General features: G+C 34.2%; 1 protein-coding gene across 1 annotated transcript in view; it reads left to right on the forward strand.

Moving 5' to 3' along the window:
• Positions 1-27,076, forward strand: part of LOC145186423 (uncharacterized) — a 260,292-nt gene that overhangs the window by 42,742 nt on the left and 190,474 nt on the right. Inside the window, 17 exon segments of the mRNA XM_090094650.1 lie at positions 1,865-2,008; positions 2,202-2,333; positions 3,791-3,869; positions 4,006-4,196; positions 6,028-20,586; positions 20,826-20,978; positions 21,549-21,692; positions 22,695-22,838; positions 23,239-23,382; positions 23,740-23,883; positions 24,082-24,225; positions 24,572-24,715; positions 24,850-24,972; positions 25,084-25,209; positions 25,293-25,415; positions 25,922-26,065; positions 26,195-26,317. Coding sequence (XP_089950776.1) covers positions 1,865-2,008; positions 2,202-2,333; positions 3,791-3,869; positions 4,006-4,196; positions 6,028-20,586; positions 20,826-20,978; positions 21,549-21,692; positions 22,695-22,838; positions 23,239-23,382; positions 23,740-23,883; positions 24,082-24,225; positions 24,572-24,715; positions 24,850-24,972; positions 25,084-25,209; positions 25,293-25,415; positions 25,922-26,065; positions 26,195-26,317 — 16,761 coding nt within the window.

The raw sequence follows: 27,076 nt of genomic DNA on the forward strand, positions 1-27,076 counted from the left end.
TATATATATATATATATATATATATATATATATATATATATATATATATACATATATATATATATATATATATATATATATATATATATATATATATATATATATTTGTTTATTTATTTATATATTTATATATACATATATAGATATACATATACTGATTTTTTATATTTTCAATACAAAGTTTCTGCTCGGGATGACAATCCCAAAAGTCTGGGATCCCTTATAAATTGTTGATCTCTTAGCCCGAGGGTTTTTCACAAATTTTTCCCTGAATTTCCGGAATGTAATAGAAATAGTAAAGATAAATGGGGATTTATCTATTGACTTACGAAGACTATATTTAATAGGCACTTTTTGATGTACAACATATTTGTACATCATAAAATGTCTAGTAAATATAGTGTTTGGTAAAACACTTGTTACATAGCTGTTTATTCTCTTTGTAATTTTTTAATTACAAAGAGAATAAACAGCTAATTTTGATTTTTCAGCTTCATTTTCTTTGCACATTGTCACATGAGAATTTGAGGGTTCTATCTGCTTTTTTTTCTATATCATGAGAATTTATTAATCAAAGCTTTAATTAACAATCAGCAATAAAAACAAAAAAATTAAAAGTTATATAAATAGTATTCTCAGTTTAATTATGAAACATAAATAACAAAGAAGATTTTTTCTTTTGGTTATACAAGATGACAGCAATAAAACATTTTAACTTAGAAAAATTGAAAATTAAGTTTTCAGAACAAAAAAAAAAAAATTAGATAGAACACAATAATTTTTATGCGGCGAAATGTATATGTGATTCTCAAAAACTCTTCAACTACTGTTTAAGTTAATGAAGTTTTCAATATGAGTCAGATTTATTAAATAAATAAACTTTTTTACAGTTATTCAAAGTGGCAATCGTTTTCACAGTAACAAATTCAGTTAGAATTATAGATCTGATTAAGAAACGTAAGTTGAAATAGTTTAAGAACTTTAGAACTTTAAAAAGAAATTAGAACTTAAGTAAATATATTTAACCTATAAGGGTAGAAAGTGTAACTTCTAAAGTTCAAAAAGAACTTTCTTTACTTGAAAGTGGTGCCACAAGAGGTAATCACCTTTAAAACGCATATGATTATATACTATCTATATCTGCGACAAGTGTGGAGTCCGAATGAGCAATCTCAGTGGCTGGGTTTACATGCTTAAAAAATGGAATGCAATTAAACAAAGAAATGATTGACGCTTTCAGTTTTTTAAGGTGGTACTTTCAAAAATAAATAAAATTCATGTATACTCATTTATATTCATATTATTCTTAATTATTATTTTTATTCATACTGTGTTATCTTTTAATGTATCGTTTTATAATTTAAATCAGTTAGGTTCATCAGTAAATGAACTATTTTAGTTAAGTAACTAAAAAATGAAAAATGATTAATCCATTGATAATAAAATTACATTATCAATAAGTTAATCATTTTTCAGTGTTTGATGAGTACTTTGTTCCTCACATGCTTCACTGCCAATGATTGTTTCTGTTTTTTATTAAATCCCACGATTTCCCAGGGATAAATTTTTCAATCCCAAAATCCCAGGATTGAGAATGTCTGGGATTTTGCCATCCCTAATTACAGCCATAGTAGTAAAGATGTTCTATCTCACTGATACTTTATTTCTGTATTGAAGCATCAATCAAAGGCGCTTAAAATTAAAGTGTGTGACTTATAAAATTTCACTGATAGTAGATGTTGGCGAAGAAAATGTTTCCTTTTTCAACATCTGAAGTATTTGTCAATAAAGCCCACTTGTTTATACAGCTTTTGGCATACTAAATGTAATTCCGACTGCAATATCAACAAATGTGTTTTTTTAGATGTTGATGAATGTTCCATGAAAAGTCCTGGCACTGAATGCTCCAACTCGTCGGTTTGCAAAAACACCGCCGGTGCTTTTGTTTGTGAATGCTTGGCTGGGTATTCTCAGAATGGTAGTCTTAGCAAGAACACTGTCTGTAACGGTGAGTTGCGTATTTTTCTCTATTTAATATTTCTTTCTCGTTCATTTTGCTTGTCTGCTCTTATTGAAATGGACTTCAATAAAACACAATGCAAATAGCTAAGCTTTTACTATTTGTTAGGGATCAGCACGGGGTATACAGTAATAATGGTTTTACTGTTAGAAGTTAACGTTTTCTTTCTGTTCTTTTTTAGACATAGACGAATGTTCTGAAAACATTAGTCTTTGTAACTGGTATCGTGGATATTGCCATAACTTTCCAGGTAGCTACGAGTGTCTGTGCACAGGCGGTTGGGAAGTAAATGCACTTAAAGACAACTGTAGTGGTAAAATGATGTTTTAAACTACTTAAGATGTTAAATTTGTTAAACTTAAGTGAATAAATTGCAAGAAGTTTTTGTTTAGGGAAAATTCACTTTGTTCACATAGCAAAGAAAATATATATATAGGCCTCTTTCCAATATTGTGTTCTGCATCGTTATGTTTTGCTAAGGTGATGGCTTAACAAACATGGTGCAGAAATGTTACAGCATTTGATGAAAAGAAAATGTAAACCCAGATTACAGCATTTCTGCACTTTGTAAAGCTGATGGCTTAACAAACATGGTGCAGAAATGCTGAAATCCTGGTTTACATTTTCTGATTATGATCAGGGCATTCTATTTATTTTCCTTTTCTAAGGAGGGAACTGTCAAAATTTTGTTTCATTTTGAAAATTAGTTGCAATCAACACCTCCTTGTGTTTTCGTTCAAAAATGGTTCCTGCTTTTACAATCTGTTATGTAATCAGGGATTATCATTTACTAAGAAATATTTCCCACTTGTAGAAGTCCCTCTGTAATACATTTATTTTATGTATAAAATTATATTTTGGATTAAAATCATTTGAAATCTTGGGTTTTCTTTAGAAGTGAGCAAATTTTTGGTAAGAACGTGAACTTTTTTTGAAGAAGTATATTTTTGAAACCAAGATCATTTTTTTTAATGAATTTTCTTTTCTTTTTTGATTAGTCAACACAGCGTTACTCTTTTTTTATTTAGAAACTGTGTAAGACATATCTTTTTAGAGTTTCCTGAAATGCTGCTGTTGTGTCTTATTCAAGTTAATCCGTATGGCTATTTTATAAAATTACAGATTTGATAGGATGTAACATGCTACTCTCATAGATTTTATTCACAGGAAATAATTGAATTTATTGCAAGTGAACCTTTTAAATATGCTACCAGAAATGACTTTTTACATTGTAAATTGTTATTTTAAATATGTTAGAGAGTTATTGAATTAAACCTATAGGAGATGAATATGTAAAAAAGAGGAGGGGACTGAAAGCTTTTACAAACTTGTTGCATACCTTCTTTGCCTGTTAACTCAAACCTCAAAGTATTACTTGGCTGTATTTCAGCATTTGAAAGTTTGAACAACCAAATTTAATAATGTTTCACTTGCCTATGATTTACTTGCCAATGTTTTACTTGCCAATGTTTCACTTGCCTGTGATTGACTTGTCAATGTTTTACAAAGTTTTTTTTTCAATAGCAAACTGACAAAAGTTTACCCTTACTTTAACAAAACACTTCTTGGCTTTAGAAATAAATAGCCTTTAAGATCATTAAGAGTTTTTTTTGTCAGTATAGTCTTGAGCAGTGTCTCCCTCTGGAAAAGGTGTAAATAAAGGAGACGCCATGCTGGAGTTGGTGGCAATGTCATTGTTTTGTGTTATAACTGTTCTCTTTAACAGTCTGCAAACAGTCTTTTGATGTTGTTTTCGTTCTATATTGTTAGCACCATCTCCTGGCGCTGTAACTGCAAAGTCTTTTGAAATTGTCATCTACGAGTTTGCAGAGACTAGCAGCGAAATTGAGTAAGTTGGTTTTTTACATGGTTTTCAGAAGTGCATGTTTGCTGTTTTCTTTTTAGCCAGAGTAAATAGCCCTAAAACAAGGGAGAGAGACTCTAGAATGAAAATGGAAAAGTCTGATGTGTTATACAATTTTTAGAACGTATTACATCATTTTGGTCAAACTAATATCGGGTAGTCTTCCTACGAGAGATCCAAGCTCATATTCATGGGAGGAAATTAAAAACAACACCGACGGTTTGAAATTAGTAGGAAAACTGGATAAGTCTCAGAAAGGCAAGAAGTTTAAAGTGGGTGGAAATCCATCTCGTAAGAGAAGGGATGCTGAAGGTAAGAGTGTTTCATATATAAACAGGTAGCAATTAAATAAAGGTTTCAAATCCTTTGGTCAGTATTTGTGATGAGATGATCATTGTTGTTTGAAATAAATGGTGAGTATGTTTTGGTCAGCAAATGCATATTTTTGGGTCAGTATTTTAAACAAATGGCCAGTTTTTATAAATTAACTTAGTACAGTCATTGATCTCTAAACACTTAACAAGGTGAAAATGATAGCATAATAATTGATCTTGAAAGATAAAATGATACAAAATTAAAAGCAAATTGGAAGTGAAGCAATCAATTTATCTCTGTCAGCAAAATCACAAGTCGGTCTGTATAAATTCTGCATTTTTCACAAATAGGAACGTCTTTTGCTGCCAGCTGGGGTTTACAATGCGTGATTGGAATAGCAAAACCAACAAATGTTTGCACATGAATTTCTTAAAGAAACTTGTGCAACTACTTTCCTTTCCCTTGAAGTATGTTCATCTTTCACCACTCTATTAAATGATTCAAGAGCATCATTAGTGCTTGGTGTGAGGTGCCTAAAGCCTTCTTACCAATTTTTTTGTGCGCTTAATGAGGACCATCAGAGTATTTATTTTTTTAATTTACTATAAAAGACTCTTTATCACTTTTGGGAAAGTTATATTTGTCTGCATAAATCTTTATCTAATTTCACAAAATCGAACGAACTCTATTGCCAACAAGAGTTTTAATTTTTTAAGCAGTATTGTTCTTTTGAAGCTTTTTCATTTTGAATTAGAGGCCATTATCTACAAGCGCTCTTAAATATCTTTTCAGTTTCATTAGGTAGTCACATGTTTTGTTGATTTCAGTGTTCTGAAGCTGCTACTAGTAAAACCGAAGTAAAGTTGGGATAGTTTAGTTGGGACTGATAATATTATACAGCATGACATTGCTGTTTGAGTCCTTTAAAAGCATTAAATCTTTGGTTTGAAATTTTTCCGACTATAGCGTTACTGGAATAATGATCACCCCACTGATCTTCTGCTGTTTCTGCTGAAAAAGCGAAGGAGGGAGAGAGAGAGAGAGAGTGAAAGAGAAGAAAATGAAAGCAGAGAAATAGAGGAGAGAGGAAAGAGTAGAGAGAGCAAAACATTTCTCGTCAGGCCTAAAAGTCTGTTGAACTAACTGTAGAGGACCTAACTGTCTGAGACCTAGCTGTCTGTTGACCTAAACACTGTTTACCTGCATATGCATCTTTCTTGTTCAGTTTGTTACACATCTTAATCACTCACGTTTTCGTATCTGTTTCCTTGGTTTCAATGAATGTTGTTAATCTGTTGTGTCAAACTTTGTTTGCTCACTGCTGAGATAGAACTGGCAATCCTATATGCAGATTTTACTGAATTATTTCATTTCAAGTTCATATTATTTTACGAAACTTCAGACTATTTTACTTAAGTTACAGATCGTCTAACTTAAGGTACAGAGCATTTTAGTTAAGACAGAGATCATTTTAATTAACTGACCACTTGGTTAATTTACTGACCATTTGTCTTAAACAAATAAATTATGTGGCCACTACTATGTGATACTATCTCAACGTAATAAAGAAAGATAAGCAAAATACTAACAGACTCATTGGAAATATTGTACAATTAATTGACACCCTTAAAAATCTTATTTTGACCCGGAGATTCCTAGATAAAACAGCACAAAGTTAAGATTTGATTTGCTAAGATACTCCAATATACTCATTAAAGAAAAATTAACCATTGCAAAGGTGGCACTAAAAATGAGCAACTAAATTAGGAACACTTAAAAAAAAAGAAATTCATCTCGATGTATCATTTGCATCAAACTTTACTTTCAGTGCCAGAACCTGACAATAAACCTCTAGAGACAGGAGCCTCTTACTCAACTTTTATCAAAGGAGTAACAGCAGACAACACCACTGTAACATCAACATACAGTGCTCCAGTTGTTGCGGAAGGTCAAACAACAACAACAATTACTACTACTACCACCGAAGTTGAAATTTCTGCAACTGAATATGCAACTACTACAACTGAAGCTATAACAACAACAACCGAAGCTTTAACTACTAAAACAGAAGCTGAAATTACTACAAATGAAACTCCAACTACTACAACTAAAGCTGTAACTACGACAACAACAGAAGCTTTAGCTACTACAACTGTAGCTGCAACTAATACAACTGAAGCTGCTACAACAACAACAGAAACTGTAACAACTACAACTGAAGCTGCAACTACTACAACAGAGGCTGCAACTAAAACAACAGAAGCTGTAACTACTACAACAGAAGCTGAAACTACTACAACTAAAATTCCAACTACTACAACAGAAGCTGCAACTTCTACAACTGAAGCTGCAAGTACTACAACAGAAGCTGAAACTACTGCAACAGAAGCTGAAACTACTACAACTGAAACTCTAACTACTACAGAAGCGTTAAAAACTAAAACTGAAGCTGCAACTACTACAACTGAAGCTGCAACTACAACAACAACAGAAGCTGAAACTACTGCAACAGAAGCAGAAACTACGACAACTGAAACTCTAACTACTACAACTGAAGCTGCAACTACTACAACTCAAACTGCAACTACTACAGCAACAGAAGCTGCAACTGCTACAACTGAAGCTGTAACTACGACAACAACAGAAGCTTTAACTACTACAACTGAATCAGCAAGTACTACAACTGAAGCTGCAACTACTACAACTCAAACTGCAACTACTACAGCAACAGAAGTTGCAACTGCTACAACTGAAGCTGTAACTACGACAACAACAGAAGCTTTAACTACTACAACTGAATCTGCAACTACTACAACTGAAGCTGTAACTACAACAACAACAGAAGTTTTAACTACTACAACAAAAGCTGAAACTACTACAAATGAAATTTCAACTACTACAACTGAAGCTGTATTTACAACAACTGAAGCTGCAAACACTACATCTAATGATGCAACTTCATCAACAGAAGCTGTAACTATTGCAACAGCAGCCGAAACTACTACAACTGAAATTCTAACTATTACAACTGAAACTCCAACTACTACAACTAAAGCTGCAACTACTACAGCTGACGCTGCAACTATTACAGCTGAAGCTGCAACTACTACAACTGAAGCTGCAACCACTACAACTGAAGATGCAACTACAACTACAGAAGCTGTAACTACTGCAGCAGAAGCTGAAACTACTACAACTGAAACTCCAACTACTACAACTGAAATTCTGACTATTACAACTAAAGCTTCAACTACTACAACTGAAGCTGCATTTATTACGGCAACAGAAGCTTCAACTACTACAACTGAAGCTGTAACTACAACAACCAAAGCTAAAACTACTACAACAGAAGTAGAAACTACTACAACTGAAATTCCAATTACTACAACTGAAACTTCAATTACTACAACTGAATCTGCAACTACAACAGCTGAAGCTGCAACTACTACAGCTGAAGCTGCAACTACTACAACTGAAGCTGCAACTACTACAACAACAGAAGCTTTAACTACAACAAACGAAGCTGTAACTACTACAACAAAAGCTGAAACTAATACAACTGAAGTTTCAACTACTACAACAGAAGCTTTAACTACTACAACTGAAGCTGCAACCACTACAACTGAAGCTGCAACTACAACTACAGAAGCTGTAACTACTGAAGCAGAAGCTGAAACTACTACAACTGAAACTCCAACTACTACAACTGAAATTCCAACTACTACAACAGAAGCAGAAACTACTACAACTGAAGCTGTAACTACGACAAAAACAGAAGCTTTAACTACTACAACTGAAGCTGCAACTACTACAACAGAGGCTGCATTTACATCGACAGAAGCTTTAACTATTACATCTAAAATTCCAACTACTACAACAGAACTTGCAACTACTACAACAACAGAAGCTTTAACTACTACAACTGAAGCTGCAAATTCTACAACTGAAGCTGCAACTACAAAAATAGAAGCTGTAACTACTGCAAATGAAGCTGTAACTACGACAACGACAAAAATTTTAACTACTACAACTGATGATGAAACTACTACAACTGAAGATGCAACTACAACAACAACAGAAGCTTTAACTACTACAACAGAAGCTGAGACTACTGCAACAGAAGATGAGACTACTTCAACTGAAACTCTAACTACTACAACTGAAGCTGTAATTACTACAACTGAAGCTGATACCTCTACATCTGAAGCTGCAACTACTACAACTGAAGCTGCAACTACAACAACAACAGAAGCTTTAACTACTGCAACAGAAGCTGAGACTACTACAACTGAAACTCTAACTACTACAACTGAAGCTGCAACTACTACAGCTAAAGCTGCAACTACTATAGCAACAGAAGCTGCAACTATTACAACTGAAGCTGTAACTACGACAACAACAGAAGCTTTAACTATTACAACAGAAGTTGAAACTACTACAACTGAAATTACAACTACTACAACTGAAGCTGTAATTACAACAACTGAAGCTGATACCTCTACATCTGAAGCTGCAACTACTACAACTGAAGCAACAACTACAACCACAACAGAAGCTTTAAGTACTACAGTTGAAGCTGCAACTACTACAACTGAAGCATCATCTACTACAGCTGAAGCTGTAACTACTACAACTGAAGCTCCAACTACTACAACTGAAGCTGCAAATAGAACTACCGAAGCTGTAACAACTGTAGCAGAAGCTGAAGCTGCTACAACTGAAACTCCAACTACTAAAACTGAAATTCCGACTATTACAACTGAAGCTTCAACTACTACAACTGAAGCTGCATTTATTACGGCAACAGAAGCTTCAACTACTACAACTGAAGATGTAACTACAACAACGGAAGCTAAAACTGCTATAACAGAAGCAGAAACAACTACAACTGAAATTCCAACTACAACAACTGAAACTCCAATTACTACAACTGAATCTGCAACTACAACAGCTGAAGCTGCAACTACTACAGCTGAAGCTGCAACTACTACAACTGAAGCTGCAACTACTACAACAACAGAAGCTTTAACTACAACAAACGAAGCTGTAACTACTACAACAAAAGCTGAAACTAATACAACTGAAGTTTCAACTACTACAACAGAAGCTTTAACTACTACAACTGAAGCTGCAACCACTACAACTGAAGCTGCAACTACAACTACAGAAGCTGTAACTACTGAAGCAGAAGCTGAAACTACTACAACTGAAACTCCAACTACTACAACTGAAATTCCAACTACTACAACAGAAGCAGAAACTACTACAACTGAAGCTGTAACTACGACAAAAACAGAAGCTTTAACTACTACAACTGAAGTTTCAACTACTACAACAGAAGCTTTAACTACTACAACTGAAGCTGCAACCACTACAACTGAAGCTGCAACTACAACTACAGAAGCTGTAACAACTGTAGCAGAAGCTGAAGCTGCTACAACTGAAACTCCAACTACTAAAACTGAACTTCCGACTATTACAACTGAAACTCCAACTACTACAGCAGAATCTGCAACTACTACAGCTGAAGCTGCAACTACTACAACTGAAGCAATAACTACAACAACCAAAGCTGTAACTACTAAAACAGAAGCAGAAACTTCTACAACTGAAACTCTAACTACTACAACTCCAGCTACAACTACTACAGCTGAAGCTGAAACTATTACAACTGAAGCTACAACTACTACACCAACAGATTCTGCAATTACTACAACTGAAGCTGTAACTACGACAATAACAGAAGCTTTAACTACTACAACTGAAGTTCCAACTACTACAACTGCAGCTGCAACTACTACAGCTGAAGCTGCAGCTACTACAGCTGAAGCTGCAACTACTACAGCGGAAGTTGCAAATACTACAACAACAGTAGCTTTAACTACAACAAACGAAGCTGTAACCACTACAACAAAAGCTGAAACTAATACAACTGAGGTTTCAACTACTACAACAGAAGCTTTAACTACTACAACTGAAGCTGCAACCACTACAAGTGAAGCTGGAACTACAACTACAGAAGCTGTAACTACTGCAGCAGAAGCTGAAACTACTACAACTGAAACTCCAACTACTACAACTGGAATTCCAACTACTACAACAGAAGCTGAAACTACTACTACTGAAGCTGTAACTACGACAAAAACAGAAGCTTTAACTACTAAAACTGAAGCAGCAACTACTACAACAGAGACTGCATCTACATCGACAGAAGCTGTAACTACTCCATCTAAAACTCCAACTACTACAACAGAACCTGCAACTACTACAATAACAGAACCTGCAACTACTACAACTGAAGCTGTAACTTCTACAACTGAAACTCTAACTACTTCAACTGAAGCTGCAACTACTACAGCTGAAGCTGCAACTACAACGACTGAATCTGCAACTACTTCTGCAAAAGAAGCTGCAACTATTACAACTGAAGCTGTAACTAATACAAAAACAGAAGCTTTAACTACTACAACAGAAGCTGAAACTACTATAACTGAAATTCCAACTAAACCAACTGAAGCTGTAATTACAACAACTGAAGCTGATACCTCTACATCTGAAGCTGCAACTACTACAACTGAAGCTGCAACTACAACATTAACAGAAGCTTTAACAACTACAAAAGAAGCTGAGACTACTACAACTGAAACTCTAACTACTACAACTGAAGATACAACTACTACAGATGAAGCTGCAACTACAACAGCAACAGAAGCTGCAACTATTACAACTGAAGCTGTAACTACGACAACAACAGAAGCTTTAACTACTACAACAGAAGCTGAAACTACTATAACTGAAGCTACAACTACTACACCAACAGATGCTGCAATTACTACAACTGAAGCTGTAACTACGACAACAACAGAAGCTTTAACAACTACAAGTGAAGCTGCAACTGCTACAGCTGAAGCTGCAACTACAAGAGCAACAGATGTTGCATCTAATACAACTGAAGCTGCAACTACAAGAGCAATAGATGTTGCATCTACTACAACTGAAGCTGCAACTACTAACGCAACAACTGTTCCAACTGCTACAACTGAAGCTGTAACTACGACAACAACTGAAGCTTTAACTACTACAACTGAAGCTGCAACTACTACAACTGAAGCTGCAACTGCAACAACAACAGGAGCTTTAACTACTACAACTAAAACTCCAACTACTACAACTGAAGCTGCAACTACTACAGCTGAAGCTGCAACTACTACAGCTGAAGCTGCAACTACTACAACAGAAGCTGCAACTACTACAACTGAAGCTTTAACTATAACAACCGAAGCTGTAACTACTACATCAGAAGCTGAAACTTCTACAACTGAAACTCTAACTACTACAACTCCAGCTACAACTACTACAGCTGAAGCTGAAACTATTACAACTGAAGCTACAACTACTACACCAACAGATTCTGCAATTACTACAACTGAAGCTGTAACTACGACAATAACAGAAGCTTTAACTACTACAACTGAAGTTCCAACTACTACAACTGCAGCTGCAACTACTACAGCTGAAGCTGCAGCTACTACAGCTGAAGCTGCAACTACTACAGCGGAAGTTGCAAATACTACAACAACAGTAGCTTTAACTACAACAAACGAAGCTGTAACCACTACAACAAAAGCTGAAACTAATACAACTGAGGTTTCAACTACTACAACAGAAGCTTTAACTACTACAACTGAAGCTGCAACCACTACAAGTGAAGCTGGAACTACAACTACAGAAGCTGTAACTACTGCAGCAGAAGCTGAAACTACTACAACTGAAACTCCAACTACTACAACTGGAATTCCAACTACTACAACAGAAGCTGAAACTACTACTACTGAAGCTGTAACTACGACAAAAACAGAAGCTTTAACTACTAAAACTGAAGCAGCAACTACTACAACAGAGACTGCATCTACATCGACAGAAGCTGTAACTACTCCATCTAAAACTCCAACTACTACAACAGAACCTGCAACTACTACAATAACAGAACCTGCAACTACTACAACTGAAGCTGTAACTTCTACAACTGAAACTCTAACTACTACAACTGAAGCTGCAACTACTACAGCTGAAGCTGCAACTACAACGACTGAATCTGCAACTACTTCTGCAAAAGAAGCTGCAACTATTACAACTGAAGCTGTAACTAATACAAAAACAGAAGCTTTAACTACTACAACAGAAGCTGAAACTACTATAACTGAAATTCCAACTAAACCAACTGAAGCTGTAATTACAACAACTGAAGCTGATACCTCTACATCTGAAGCTGCAACTACTACAACTGAAGCTGCAACTACAACATTAACAGAAGCTTTAACAACTACAAAAGAAGCTGAGACTACTACAACTGAAACTCTAACTACTACAACTGAAGATACAATTACTACAGATGAAGCTGCAACTACAACAGCAACAGAAGCTGCAACTATTACAACTGAAGCTGTAACTACGACAACAACAGAAGCTTTAACTACTACAACAGAAGCTGAAACTACTATAACTGAAGCTACAACTACTACACCAACAGATGCTGCAATTACTACAACTGAAGCTGTAACTACGACAACAACAGAAGCTTTAACAACTACAAGTGAAGCTGCAACTGCTACAGCTGAAGCTGCAACTACAAGAGCAACAGATGTTGCATCTAATACAACTGAAGCTGCAACTACAAGAGCAATAGATGTTGCATCTACTACAACTGAAGCTGCAACTACTAACGCAACAACTGTTCCAACTGCTACAACTGAAGCTGTAACTACGACAACAACTGAAGCTTTAACTACTACAACTGAAGCTGCAACTACTACAACTGAAGCTGCAACTGCAACAACAACAGGAGCTTTAACTACTACAACTGAAGCTGCAACTTCTACAACTAAAGCTCTAACTACTACAACTAAAGCTGCAAATACTACAGCAACAGAAGTTGCAACTACTACAACTGATGCTGTAATTACTACAACTGAAGCTGCAACTACAACAGCAACAGAAGCTTTAACTACTACAAAAGAAGCTGTGACTACTACAACTGAAACTCAAACAACTACAACTGAAGCTGCAACTACTACAGCTGAAGCTGCAACTACTACAGCAACAGAAGCTGCAACTATTATAACTGAAGCTGTAACTACGACATCAACAGAAGCTTTAACTGCTACAACAGAAGCTGAAACAACTATAACTGAAAATCGAACTACTACAACTGAGGCTGTAATTACAACAACTGAAGCTAATACCTCTACATCTGAAGCTGCAACTACTACAACTGAAGCAACAACTACAACAACAACAGAAACTTTAACTACTACAGTTGAAGTTGCAACTACTACAACTGAAGCTTCAACTATTACAGCTGAAGCTGCAACTACTACAACTGAAGCTGCAACTACTACAGCAACAGAAGTTGCAACTACTACAACTGATGCTGTAATTTCTACAACTGAAGCTGCAACTACTACAGCAACAGAAGCTTTAACTACTACAACTGAAGCTGCAACTACTACAACTGAAGCTGCAAATAAAACTACAGAAGCTGTAACAACTGTAGCAGAAGCTGAAGCTACTACAACTGAAACTCCAACTACTACAACTGAAATTCCGACTATTACAACTGAAGCTTCAACTACTACAACTGAAGCTGCATTTATTACGGCAAAAGAAGCTTCAACTACTACAACTGAAGCTGTAACTTCATCAACCGAAGCCAAAACTACTACAATAGAAGCAGAAACTACTACAACTGAAATTCCAACTTTAACAACTGAAACTACAATTACTACAACTGAATCTGCAACTACTACAGCTGAAGCTGCAACTACTACAGCTGAAGCTGCAACTTCTACAAAAACAGAAGCTTTAACTAATGCAACTGATGCTGCAACTACTACAACAGAGGGTGCAACTACAACAACAGAAGCTGTAACTACTACATCAGAAGCTGAAACTACTATAACTAAAACTCCAACTTCTACAACAGAAGCTGCAATTACTACAGCAACAGAAGCTGTAACTACTACAACAGAAGCTGAAACTACTGCAACTGAATATCTTACTACTACAACTCAAGCTACACCTTCTACAACTGAAGCTGTAACTACGACAACAACTGAAGCTTTAACTACTATAACTGTAGCTGCAACTACTACAACTGAAGCTGCAACTGCAGCAACAACAGAAGCTTTAACTACTACAACTGAAACTCCAACTACTACAACTGAAGCTGCAACTACTACAGCTGAAGCTGCAACTACTACAGCTGAAGCTGCAACTACTACAACAGAAGCTGCAACTACTACAACTGAAGCTTTAACTATAACAACCGAAGCTGTAACTACTACAACAGAAGCAGAAACTACTACAACTGAAATTCCAACTTCAACAACTGAAACTCCAATTACTACAACTGAATCTGCAACTACTACAGCTGAAGCTTCAACTACTACAGCTGAAGCTGCAACTACTACAACAACAGAAGCTTTAACTACTACAACTGAAGCTGCAACTACTACAGAAACAGAAGCTGTAACTACTACAACTGAAGCTGCAACTACTACAACTGAAGCAGCAAAAAGAACTACAGAAGCTGTAACAACTGTAGCAGAAGCTGAAGCTACTACAACTCAAACTCCAACTACTACAACTGAAATTCCGACTATTACAACTGAAGCTTCAACTACTACAACTGAAGCTGCATTTATTAAGGCAACAGAAGCTTCAACTTCTACAACTGAAGCTGTAACTACAACAACCGACGTTAAAACTACTACAACAGAAGCAGAAACTACTACAACTGAAATTCCAACTTCAACAACTGAAACTCCAATTACTACAACTGAATCTGCAACTACTACAGCTGAAGCTTCAACTACTACAGCTGAAGCTGCAACTACTACAACAACAGAAGCTTTAACTAATGCAACTGATGCTGCAACTACTACACCAGAGGGTGCAACTACAACAACAGAAGCTGTAACTACTACAACAGAAGCTGAAACTACTACAACTAAAACTCCAACTTCTACAACAGAAGCTGCAACTACTACAGCAACGGAAGCTGTAACTACTACAATGGAAGCTGAAACTACTACAACTGAAAATCTAACTACTACAACTCAAGCTACAACTACTACAGCTGAAGCTGTAACTACGACAACAACTGAAGCTTTAACTACTATAACTGTAGCTGCAACTACTACAACTGAAGCTGCAACTGCAGCAACAACAGAAGCTTTAACTACTACAACTGAAACTCCAACTACTACAACTGAAGCTGCAACTACTACAGCTGAAGCTGCAACTACTACAGCTGAAGCTGCAACTACTACAACAGAAGCTGCAACTACTACAACTGAAGCTTTAACTATAACAACCGAAGCTGTAACTACTACAACAGAAGCAGAAACTACTACAACTGAAATTCCAACTTCAACAACTGAAACTCCAATTACTACAACTGAATCTGCAACTACTACAGCTGAAGCTTCAACTACTACAGCTGAAGCTGCAACTACTACAACAACAGAAGCTTTAACTACTACAACTGAAGCTGCAACTACTACAGAAACAGAAGCTGTAACTACTACAACTGAAGCTGCAACTACTACAACTGAAGCAGCAAAAAGAACTACAGAAGCTGTAACAACTGTAGCAGAAGCTGAAGCTACTACAACTCAAACTCCAACTACTACAACTGAAATTCCGACTATTACAACTGAAGCTTCAACTACTACAACTGAAGCTGCATTTATTAAGGCAACAGAAGCTTCAACTTCTACAACTGAAGCTGTAACTACAACAACCGACGTTAAAACTACTACAACAGAAGCAGAAACTACTACAACTGAAATTCCAACTTCAACAACTGAAACTCCAATTACTACAACTGAATCTGCAACTACTACAGCTGAAGCTTCAACTACTACAGCTGAAGCTGCAACTACTACAACAACAGAAGCTTTAACTAATGCAACTGATGCTGCAACTACTACACCAGAGGGTGCAACTACAACAACAGAAGCTGTAACTTCTACAACAGAAGCTGAAACTACTACAACTAAAACTCCAACTTCTACAACAGAAGCTGCAACTACTACAGCAACGGAAGCTGTAACTACTACAATGGAAGCTGAAACTACTACAACTGAAAATCTAACTACTACAACTCAAGCTACAACTACTACAGCTGAAGCTGTAACTACGACAACAACTGAAGCTTTAACTACTACAACTGAAGCTGCAACAACTACAGCTGAAGCTGCAGCTATAACAACAACAGAAGCTTTAACTACTACAACTGAAACTCCAACTACTACAACAGAATCTGCAACTACTACAGCTAAAGCTGCAACTACTACAACTGAAGCTTTAACTACAACAACCAAAGCTGTAACTACTACAACAGAAGCAGAAACTACTACAACTGAAACTCTAACTACTACAACTCCAGCTACAACTACTACAGCTGAAGCTGAAACTACTACAACTGAAGCTACAACTACTACACCAACAGATGCTGCAATTACTACAACTGAAGCTGTAACTACGACAACAACAGAAGCTTTAACAACTACAACTGAAGCTGCAACTGCTACAGCTGAAGCTGCAACTACTACAACTGAAGTTTCATTTACTTCGGCAGCAGAAGCTGCAACTACTACAACTGAAGCTGTAACTACAACAACCGAAGCTGTATCTACTGCACCAGATACTGAAAATACTACAACTGAAAATCCAACTACTACAACTGAAGCTGTAAATATTACTACTGTAGCTGCAACTACCTCAGCAACAGAAGCTGTAAATACTACAACTGAATCTCTTACTACTAAAACTGGAGCTGCAACTATTACAGCAACAGAAGCTGCAACTGTTACAACTGAAGCTGTAACAACGACAACAACTGAAGCTTTAACTACTTTAACTGAAACTCCAGCTACTACAACAGCAGCAGCAACTACTACAGCTGAAGCTGCAACTACTACAACTGAAGCTTTAACTGCAACAACCAAAGCTGTAACTACAACAACAGAAGCAGAAACTAATACAGCAACAGATGCTGCAACTACTACTACTGAAGCTGTAACTACGACAACAACAGAAATTTTAACTACTACAACTGAAGCTGCAACTACTACAACTGAAGCTGCAACTACTACAACAATAGAAGTTTTAACTACTACAACTGAAGCTGCAACTACTACAGCAACAGAAGCTGAAACTACTGCAGAAGAAGCTGACACTACTACAACTAAAACTCCAACTACTACAAATGAAATTCCAACTACTACAACTGAAGCTGCAACTATTACTACTGAAGCTGCAACTACTACAGCAACAGAAGCTGTAACTACGAAAAATGAAGCTGCTACAACAACAGCAGAAACTGTAACAACTACAAGTGAAGCTGCAACTACAACAATAGAGGCTGCAACTACAACATCAGATGCTGTAACTACTACAACAGAAGCTGAAACTACTACAACTGAAACTCCAACTACTACAATTGAAGCTGCAACTACGACAACAACAAAAGCTTTATCTACCACCACTGAAGCTGCAACTGCTACAACTGAAGCTGGAACTTTAATAACAACAGAAGCATTAACTACTACAACGGAATCTCTAAATACTATAATTGAAGCTTCAACTACTGCAGCTAAAGCTGCAACTCCTACAACTGAAGCTGCAAATACTGCAGCAACAGAAGCTGCAAATACTACAACTGAAGCTGTAATTACTACAGCCGAAGCTGCAACTACTACAGCTGAAGCTGCAACTACTCCAACTGAAGCTGCAACTACTACAGCTGAAGCTGCAACTACTACAGGTGAAGCTGCAACTTCTACAACTCAAGCTGCAACTACTACAACTGAAGCTGCAACTACTACAACTGAAGCTTCAACTACAACTGCAGAAGCTGTAAATACTGCAGCAGAAGCTGAAACTACAACAACTGAACAACCAACTACTAAAACTGATTTTTCACTTACAACAACAGAAGCTTCAACAACTACAACTGAAGCTGTAACTACTACAACTACAGTAGCTTTAACTAATGCAACTGATGCTGCAACTTTTACACCAGAGGCTGCAACTACTACAACAGAAGCTGTAACTACCACAACAGAAGCTGAAACTACTACAACTAAAACTCCAACTTATACAACAGAAGCTTTAACTATTACAACCGAAGCTGCAACTTCTACAACTGAAGCTGCCACTACTTCAACAGAAGCTGAAACTACTGCAGAAGAAGCTGACACTACTACAACTAAAACTCCAACTACTACAAATGAAATTCCAACTTCTACAACTGAAGCTGCAACTATTACAACTGAATCTGCATCTACTACAGCAACAGAAGCTGTAATTACAACAACAGAAGCTGAAACTACTATAATTGAAACTCCAATTACTACAACAGAAGCTGCAACTACGACAACAGACACTGTAACTACAACAACGGAAGCTTTAACTATTACAACAGAAGTTGAAACAACTACAACAGAAACTCTACCTACTACAACTGAAGCTGCAACTACTACAAATGAAGCTGCAACTACTTCAGCAACAAATGCTGCAACTACTACATCTGAAGCTGTAAATGTTACAACTGTAGCTGCAACTACCTCAGCAACAGATGCTGTAATTACTTTAACTAAATCTCTCACTACTACAACTGAAGCTGCTACAACAACAACAGAGGCGTTAACTACTAAAACTAAAGCTGCAACTACTACAGCGACAGAAGCTGTAACTACTATAACTGAAACTCTAACTACTACAACTGAAACTCCAACTACTACAACTGAAGCTGCAACTACTACAGTTGAAGTTGCAACTGCTACAACTGAAGCTGCAACTACTACAACTGAAGCTGCAACTTCAACTACAGATGCTTTAACTACTGCAGCAGAAGCTGAAACTACTACAACTGAAACTCCAACTACTACAACTGAAATTCCAACTACTACAACTGAAGCTGCAACTATTACTACTGAAGCTGCAACTACTACAGCAACAGAAGCTGTAACTACGAAAACTGAAGCTGAAACTACTACAACTGAAGCTGCTACAACAACAGCAGAAACTGTAACAACTACAAGTGAAGCTGCAACTACTACAATAGAGGCTGCAACTACATTATCAGATGCCGTAACTACTACAACAGAAGCTGAAACTACTGCAACTGAAATTCCAACTTTTACAACTGAAGCTGCAACTGCGACAACAACAGAAGTTTTAACTACTATAACTGAAGCTGCAACTGCTACAACTGAAGCTGCAACTACATCAACAACAGAAGCTTTAACTACTACAACTGAAATTCTAACTGCTACAACTGAAACTGCAACTACTACAGCTGATGCTGCTACTACTACAGCTGAAACTGCAACTACCACAACTGAAGCTGCATCTACGGCAACAACAGAAGCTTTAACTACTACAACTGAAGCTGCAACTTCTACAATTGAAGCTGCAACTTCAACAACAGAATCTGTAACTTCAACAACTGAAGCTGAAACTTCTACAACTGAAATTCTAACTACTTCAACTGAAGCTGCAACTATTACAACTGAAGCTGCAACTACTACAGCAACAGAAGCTCTAACTACTACAACTGAAACTCTAACTACTACAACTGTAGCTGCTACAACAACAACAGAAACGTTAACAACTACAACTGAAGCTGCAACTACTACTACAGAGGCTGCAACTTCAACAAAAGAAGCTTTAACTACTACAAATGAAGCTGCAATTTCTTTAACTGAACCTGGAACTACAACAACAGATGCTGTAACTGCTGCTACAGAAGCTGAGACTACTACATCTGAAACTTTAACTACTACAACTGATGCCGCAACTACTACAGCTGAAGCTGCAACTACTTCAACTGAAGCTGCATCTTTTACAGCAACAGAATCTGCAATTTCTACAACTGAAGCTGTAACTACAACAACATCAGAAGCTTTAGCTACTACATATGAAGCTGCAACTACTACAACTGAAACTGCAACTTCAATAAAAACTGAAGCTTTATCTACTGCAACTGAAACTCCAACTACTTTAACTGAAGCTGCAACTACTATAGCTGAAGCTGCAACTACTACAGCTGAAGCTGCAACTACTACAGCTGAAGCTGCAACTTCTACAACTGATGCTGCAACTACTACATTATCAGAAGGTGTAACTACTACAACTGAAGCTACAACTACTACAACTGAAGCTGCTGCTACCACAACTCAAGCTGCTCTTTTTACAACTGTATCACCAACCACTGCAATTTTAGCTACAACTACTACAATTCAAACTTTAACTTCTTTAAGTCAAGTTACTACAAATGTTTTTGCAACTACCGCAACTCAAGCTTCAACTACCACAAGTGAGTCCTATGTTTCATCCTTTTGTATTGTATACAGTTGTTTAAAATATTTCTATTTTTCTTGTATCTTCTGTTTAATAGTATTTGTTTCTAATTTTGTTGGATTTTTTTATAATTCTTTTCTCTTCTGTTTTTTTTGTTTTGTGTATCAAAATTTGTTTCTGATTTTGTTGGATTGTTTTTTTTTTATGTTTGTTTTTTACATATCTTTTTGTACTGTTTATTATTATTTGTTGCAGCTTTTGTAGAGGTTGATGAGTGCTCTTTAAACATTTCTGGTACTGAATGCTCTAATACATCAACCTGTCTGAATACATATGATTCATTTGTCTGTGAATGCTTATCTGGGTTTTCTCATATTGGTAATCTTAGCAAAAACACGATCTGTACTGGTGAGTTCAATACAGATAAAAGATTTTAATTTAGCAATACTGTAGAGCCTTTTCTTCATATTCTGCAGTTTTGTCGAAATTCTTTATTGTATTTAAAGCAATCATTGAATTGTTTTGTATGTAAACTCCTCAAAACATTCTAAGAATTGTTTTTGGGTATGTCATATTACTTGAAATTGTTAGGTTTTACTTATTTAATTATAAAGCATAAATTAAAGTAACAAAAAATAAAATGTTTTAGTGTTAATCATGCATCTTTAGTTTTATTAATACTAATTATTTATTTATTATATAATAAGAAAATGTCTCTATAATGATGACATTAATATAGTAATATTTTTTCTATAACAGTTTTTACTTTTGTGCGGTATTTATATGTTTAGTATTTGTGTATTTAGTATTTATAAAATTAGTATATTTGATTCATTTGTGTATGTATTATATTTGATTCAGTGCACTTGATGGTAGTTTACAAAGCTCAGATACCATTTCATTTTTATATTAGTTTCTTTTGTTATACTAGCCATAAATCTTTATGAATGATTATTCTATGATAATTTTTTTCAATAGATATTGATGAATGCCAAATAAAAAGTGAGGGTACAAACTGCACAAGTTCCTCTGCTTGTAAAAACACTAATGGAGGTTTTGTTTGTGAATGCTTACCTGGTTATTCTCAAGTTGGCCTTTTAAGCCACAAAACTGTCTGTCTTGGTAAATATTTATCTTGATTTAAACTTGTTTTAATTATTGGAATGTTTTTGGGAGTGAAAATTCAACAGAAAAAAGTCCCTTGATATTTGCTTAACACTTTATTACAAAGCATTTAGGGGACATTCGTGAAAAACAAGTTTAGAGTTATAAAATTGCATTTAGATATTGATGAATGTCAAATCAAGATTATACTCTCAGGCTAGTTTTATTCTCAGGCTAAATTTAAAAAAATATTTAAGCTAAATATGTGCTTATATATAAAAGTGTAAATTTACATAAATACAACAATTTTATAGTTTATGTATAAATAGAAATAAAATTGTCCGTTGAAAGATTGGTCAACAATATAATTATTTGATCAAACTTGAAGAGTTCTGTGGCTTACACATTAAAAATGTAATTTTTTCCATTTTCTAGTTGCATTATAAGATAATACTCTCAGGCTAGTTCACTAAGCAATAAAACAGTTTGCAATGGTATGCCCTTTTCTTCAAAGTAATAATTTTTTTCATACTTTTATGTCCCATCTTGTTCAGTTATAAAAAAGAGTTATAAAATGTGTTAGTTTTTATTTTTATCTGGTTTTTACAGATTGGCTAATATTGACAACATTTCTGAAATTCTTGAAAATAAAAATTTTTTTCCCTGCACCTTTCACCCAACCTGTTACTTTCCCATAAGCTTTCCTGCAGGCACTTTACTAAAATAGCTACTCATTTGTTTGTTCATCAACTATTTCTTTAAAAGTTTTACAAAAGCCATGGAGGATTTCCTCCTAATATTTTATATGTATATATTTTTAACATTACAAATGTATTTGACTTTAATCCAATTAACTATAGTATATCCATTTCAGTTCAATTATAGTAATTATTTGGTTTTAATTTTCAAGCTTCATATTGTGTATGTTTGTTTTCAAGTCATTTATCTGTTCATAAATTGAAGCTATATTTATTGTTACAACATAAACTATATTCATTTTTCTTTTATTTCTTAATTAAGATATTGATGAATGCCCCTTAAATAGTCCTAGTACTGATTGTTCCAACTCATCAACATGCTTGAATACTGATGGTTCATTTGTATGCCAATGTAAATCTGGCTATTCTCAAGACGGAAATTTAAGTAAAAACACTATTTGTAATGGTAAGTCTATTTTTTTGCTTTAAGGATTGCTAGCTGTAAGTTTTTTTAAATAATTTCATTGTGATAAGTTTTTTATATAACCTTTTTTGAGTGTTCAAATTTGATATATATGTATTATTTTTTGTGTTTTTTACATTTTCTTTTTTACTTTTGAGTGCTTACATTCTATTTTATTTTAATCTTAGACTTTAAAAAAACAAATATTTTAAAGTAGCTGTTTTCACTTTTAATGTCTTAAATAGAATAATGAACCAATCACAAGCCATGAAAACCTAGACTGGTTATCTATCTTTTTCTTTTGAAAAAAAGAAATTTTTGTTTTTTGGAGTATTTGTGCTATTGATTTTTATTTGTTTTTCTTTTACATGTTAACGATTACTTAAAACATACTTTTTTTCAGATATAGATGAATGTAAAATTGAAAGTAATGCTGTCACATGCACAAGCTCATCTGCTTGCAAAAATACAGTTGGTAGTTTTGTTTGTGAATGCTTACCTGGTTATTCTCAAGTTGGCTCATTGAGTAGGAGCACTGTTTGTACTGGTATGCTTATTAACTAATGATATAGTATGATCATAAATTTATCTTATAAAAACTTATTGTTTCAATTATTTTGTGTTTGCAACATTATGTTCTATTTTTTGTTGAAAGATTATTATTTTAATGAAGATGACCAGCAGGAAACTACTTTTTTCTGAATTTTTTTTTAAACTTTTTTCTTTTAGAATTTTAAAAGATCCACTTTAACTTGTTATTTTACCTCTTTAATTTTAACTGTTTAAATTTTGACTACTTTAAATGCCTGATTATTTTTTGTGTAAAAAATTGTAGATATTTGAAAAAGTGTATGAATTAATATTGTACAATTCATTTTTCTCAATATTATAAATTTGTATTTAGATATTGATGAATGCCAAATGAAAAGTGAGGGTACAAACTGTTCAAGTTCATCTGTTTGTAAAAACACAAATGGAAGTTTTGTTTGTGAATGCTCACCAGGTTATTCTCAAGTTGGCACATTAAACAACAGAACTCTCTGTATTGGTAAGTTTTTTTTATATTACTTTTCATTACTTATTTGTAATTTTTTTTGTTTTTGATAGAGACAATTTTTAGTTTTGCAAAGTATTTGCATCTTTGGTAATTATACATTTTTTTTTTTTTTTTTTTTTTTCAAAAACGATTATCTGTAAATGATTATTCAGTGATTCATTTTTTTCAATATTATAAAATTGCATTTAGATATTGATGAATGCCAAATGAAAAGTGAGGGTACAAACTGCACAAGTTCATCTGCTTGTAAAAACACTAATGGAGGTTTTGTTTGTGAATGCTTACCTGGTTATTCTCAAGTCGGTGCATTAAGCAACAGAACTGTCTGTATTGGTAAATTTTATTTATCTTTTTTAAATTTTTTTTTCAATTAAAATTTGTTTTGCTTTTGAGCGGTAAGTTTCAATTGAAAAAAACCAGCAAAAAAATAGTTTAAAACAATTTAAAATGTTGCTAAAAAATATGGCATAAATAAAGTTATGGAATAAATAAACTTCAGAAAGTATGGGGAAAAATGGGAGCTATATTTTTACAAAAAAGTAGTTTACTTTGCAAATTATGCTTAGGCATCAAACCCCTGGATTTCTAGCAAGATGATTTTTTGGAATTTTTCATTTCTTAACAAACCAATCATATTTCTATAATTTTTTTTTTCTCAATATTATAAAATGTTTTTTAGATATTGATGAATGCCAAATGAAAAGTGAAGGCACAAACTGCTCAAGTTTATCTACTTGTAAAAACACAAATGGAAGTTTTTTTTGTGAATGCTTACCTGGTTATTCTCAGTCTGGCTTACTAAGCAGTAAAACAGTTTGCCTCGGTATGTGTCTACTTTGCTAGTAATGGTGTTTTATTCTTTTATATATTTATGTCTTTCTATCTGCACCCAAAACTGCTTGAAGGCATGGTCATGAACTCATAATGATGTTAAATCAGAATTTTTTTACATTTTAGATGTTAATGAATGTTTATCCACATGCAATTGGGATCTTAGCAAATGTTTCAATACTAATGGTAGTTACTTGTGTTCTTGTGAGTCTGGTTATCAGTTAAATGAAAATAAAACCAGCTGTGAGGGTATGTGATTTTTTCTTGACAGAGCATGATCTTGCTTACTTTTTTCAATGTTTAAAGTAATGAATAAACATGATTAATTGCATGAATTTAATTACATCTAACACTTTTAAGATGTTGATGAGTGTAAAACTGAATGTAACTATGGAGTCAATTCTTGCATAAACACTATTGGTAGCTACTCATGTGCATGTCCAAATGGTTTTCAACTTGCTGGAATCGGTTCTACCAAATGTGTTGGTAAGTAGTTGTTTAATATATTTATATTTTTTTGACTTTTAATGTTTAAGTTCTATTTTACATGTGATTTGTTTTTACTTTAGATGTGGATGAATGTAAATACACGTGCAACTGGCCAAATAGCAACTGTAGGAATCTGAATGGAAGCTATATTTGTTCTTGTACAAATGGTTTTGAGTTAAATGCCACCAAAACAGGATGTATTGGTAACTTAACTTTAGTTATTTTGTATGCATTAGGGCCTGATATTTTAGATGCATGATGAGATGCTTGCAGGAAATTTAATTTTCACTGGCTAGATTAACTGGATAAATTTATTTTTATTTTGATATTAAAGGAAAAAAGTCAGCTTTTAGTCATTGATGCATATATGTGAGTATTTGAAAGTAAACTTAATTTGGTTTTAATGTATAAGATATAAATCTAGATACAGAATTGTATACCTCATTGTTCAATTAAAATTATGTTGTACTGCATTTGCATTGTAACTATAAATTGTGACTGTCAAGCAATCTTTTTCTTTTAATTTTTAAGTATTAAGTAAGCATGCAATTTTTTTTGTCAGATTAGAATGGAATGAGAAAGAAAATATAATTTGATATAATTTGTAAAATTGCTTTGTTTTTTGTGAATAAGTACTTTTTTTATCAAAATTTAAATTAAAATTCATTTATAATTGTCTTATATAAAAAAAAAATTTTTCTATACACAGATGTTGATGAATGCAAGATTAAAAGCACCGGCACAAATTGCTCTTCTGCTTCTGTCTGTACTAATACTGTTGGTAGTTTTGTGTGCAGTTGTTTGCCTGGTTATACTCAGAAGGGTTTACTCAGCACAAGTACTACCTGCAACGGTATTTGTTTGGTTTTTTCTAAAAACTCTATCAGAAATGTATATTGATGATTTTAGTAAGAGTTTTGGTAAGTGGGTTTTTTTTATTACTCTCAACTTATATGTATCCCATGATGTTTTTTTTTTTTAGACGTTAATGAATGTAAGTACACATGCAACTGGCCTAACAGCAAGTGTACAAATCTAGTTGGAAGCTATGCTTGTTCGTGTCAAAATGGTTTTGAGTTAGATGATACAAAAACAGAATGCATTGGTAACTTTATTTCAATTGTTTTTTTTTATTCATGATGTACATTTAATAATGTAATTATGTACAGCTAGATTTTTTTGAAGAGATTTTTAATTTTACAGACTAATATTTATTTTAATATAAACATTATGGTTTCAAGTCAAACTGTAGAGTATAAAAATGATAAAAGCAAATTTATAAATGTTTATTAACTTATATTATTGGTTTTTTTATTTTTATCATATTTACAGACTCTTAGCTTATCATTTTTATTAGACAGTAAATTTCTTTGTACTTATAAACTTGTTTTTTTTTTTAACTATCATTGGTTTATCATCAGCTAATAAAGATAATTTTGTTATATTTGATCAGACGTTGATGAATGTAAGAATAAAAGTGTTGGCACAAGTTGTTCAGATGCTTCTTTTTGCACTAATACCATTGGTAGTTTTGTGTGCAGTTGTTTGCCTGGTTATACACAAAAGGGCTCTCTCAGTAAAAACACTGTCTGCAACGGTATCTTTTTTGCATTTATTTGAAAAACCTTTTTAATTTTAGTTTTTAGAAAAAACTTTTAATGTTTTTCATGGATCAAAGAAGCTCATATAATGACTTGGTGCAACTTTGTTAGTAATGATATTCGCTTAACCTTTCTTCTCTTTATAACTTAAAAATCACTATTAATCTTCAAGCTCTGTTTTGATTCTTTTTTGTTTCACTTTTAATTTAGATATTGATGAATGTAAGTACACTTGTAACTGGCCAAATAACAAATGCAAAAAT

The sequence above is a fragment of the Hydra viridissima genome, unplaced genomic scaffold (genome assembly GCF_058129835.1).
Source record: "Hydra viridissima isolate aposymbiotic clone 2 unplaced genomic scaffold, HvirCarnegie_v1 scaffold_8, whole genome shotgun sequence".
Lineage (NCBI taxonomy): Eukaryota > Metazoa > Cnidaria > Hydrozoa > Anthoathecata > Hydridae > Hydra > Hydra viridissima.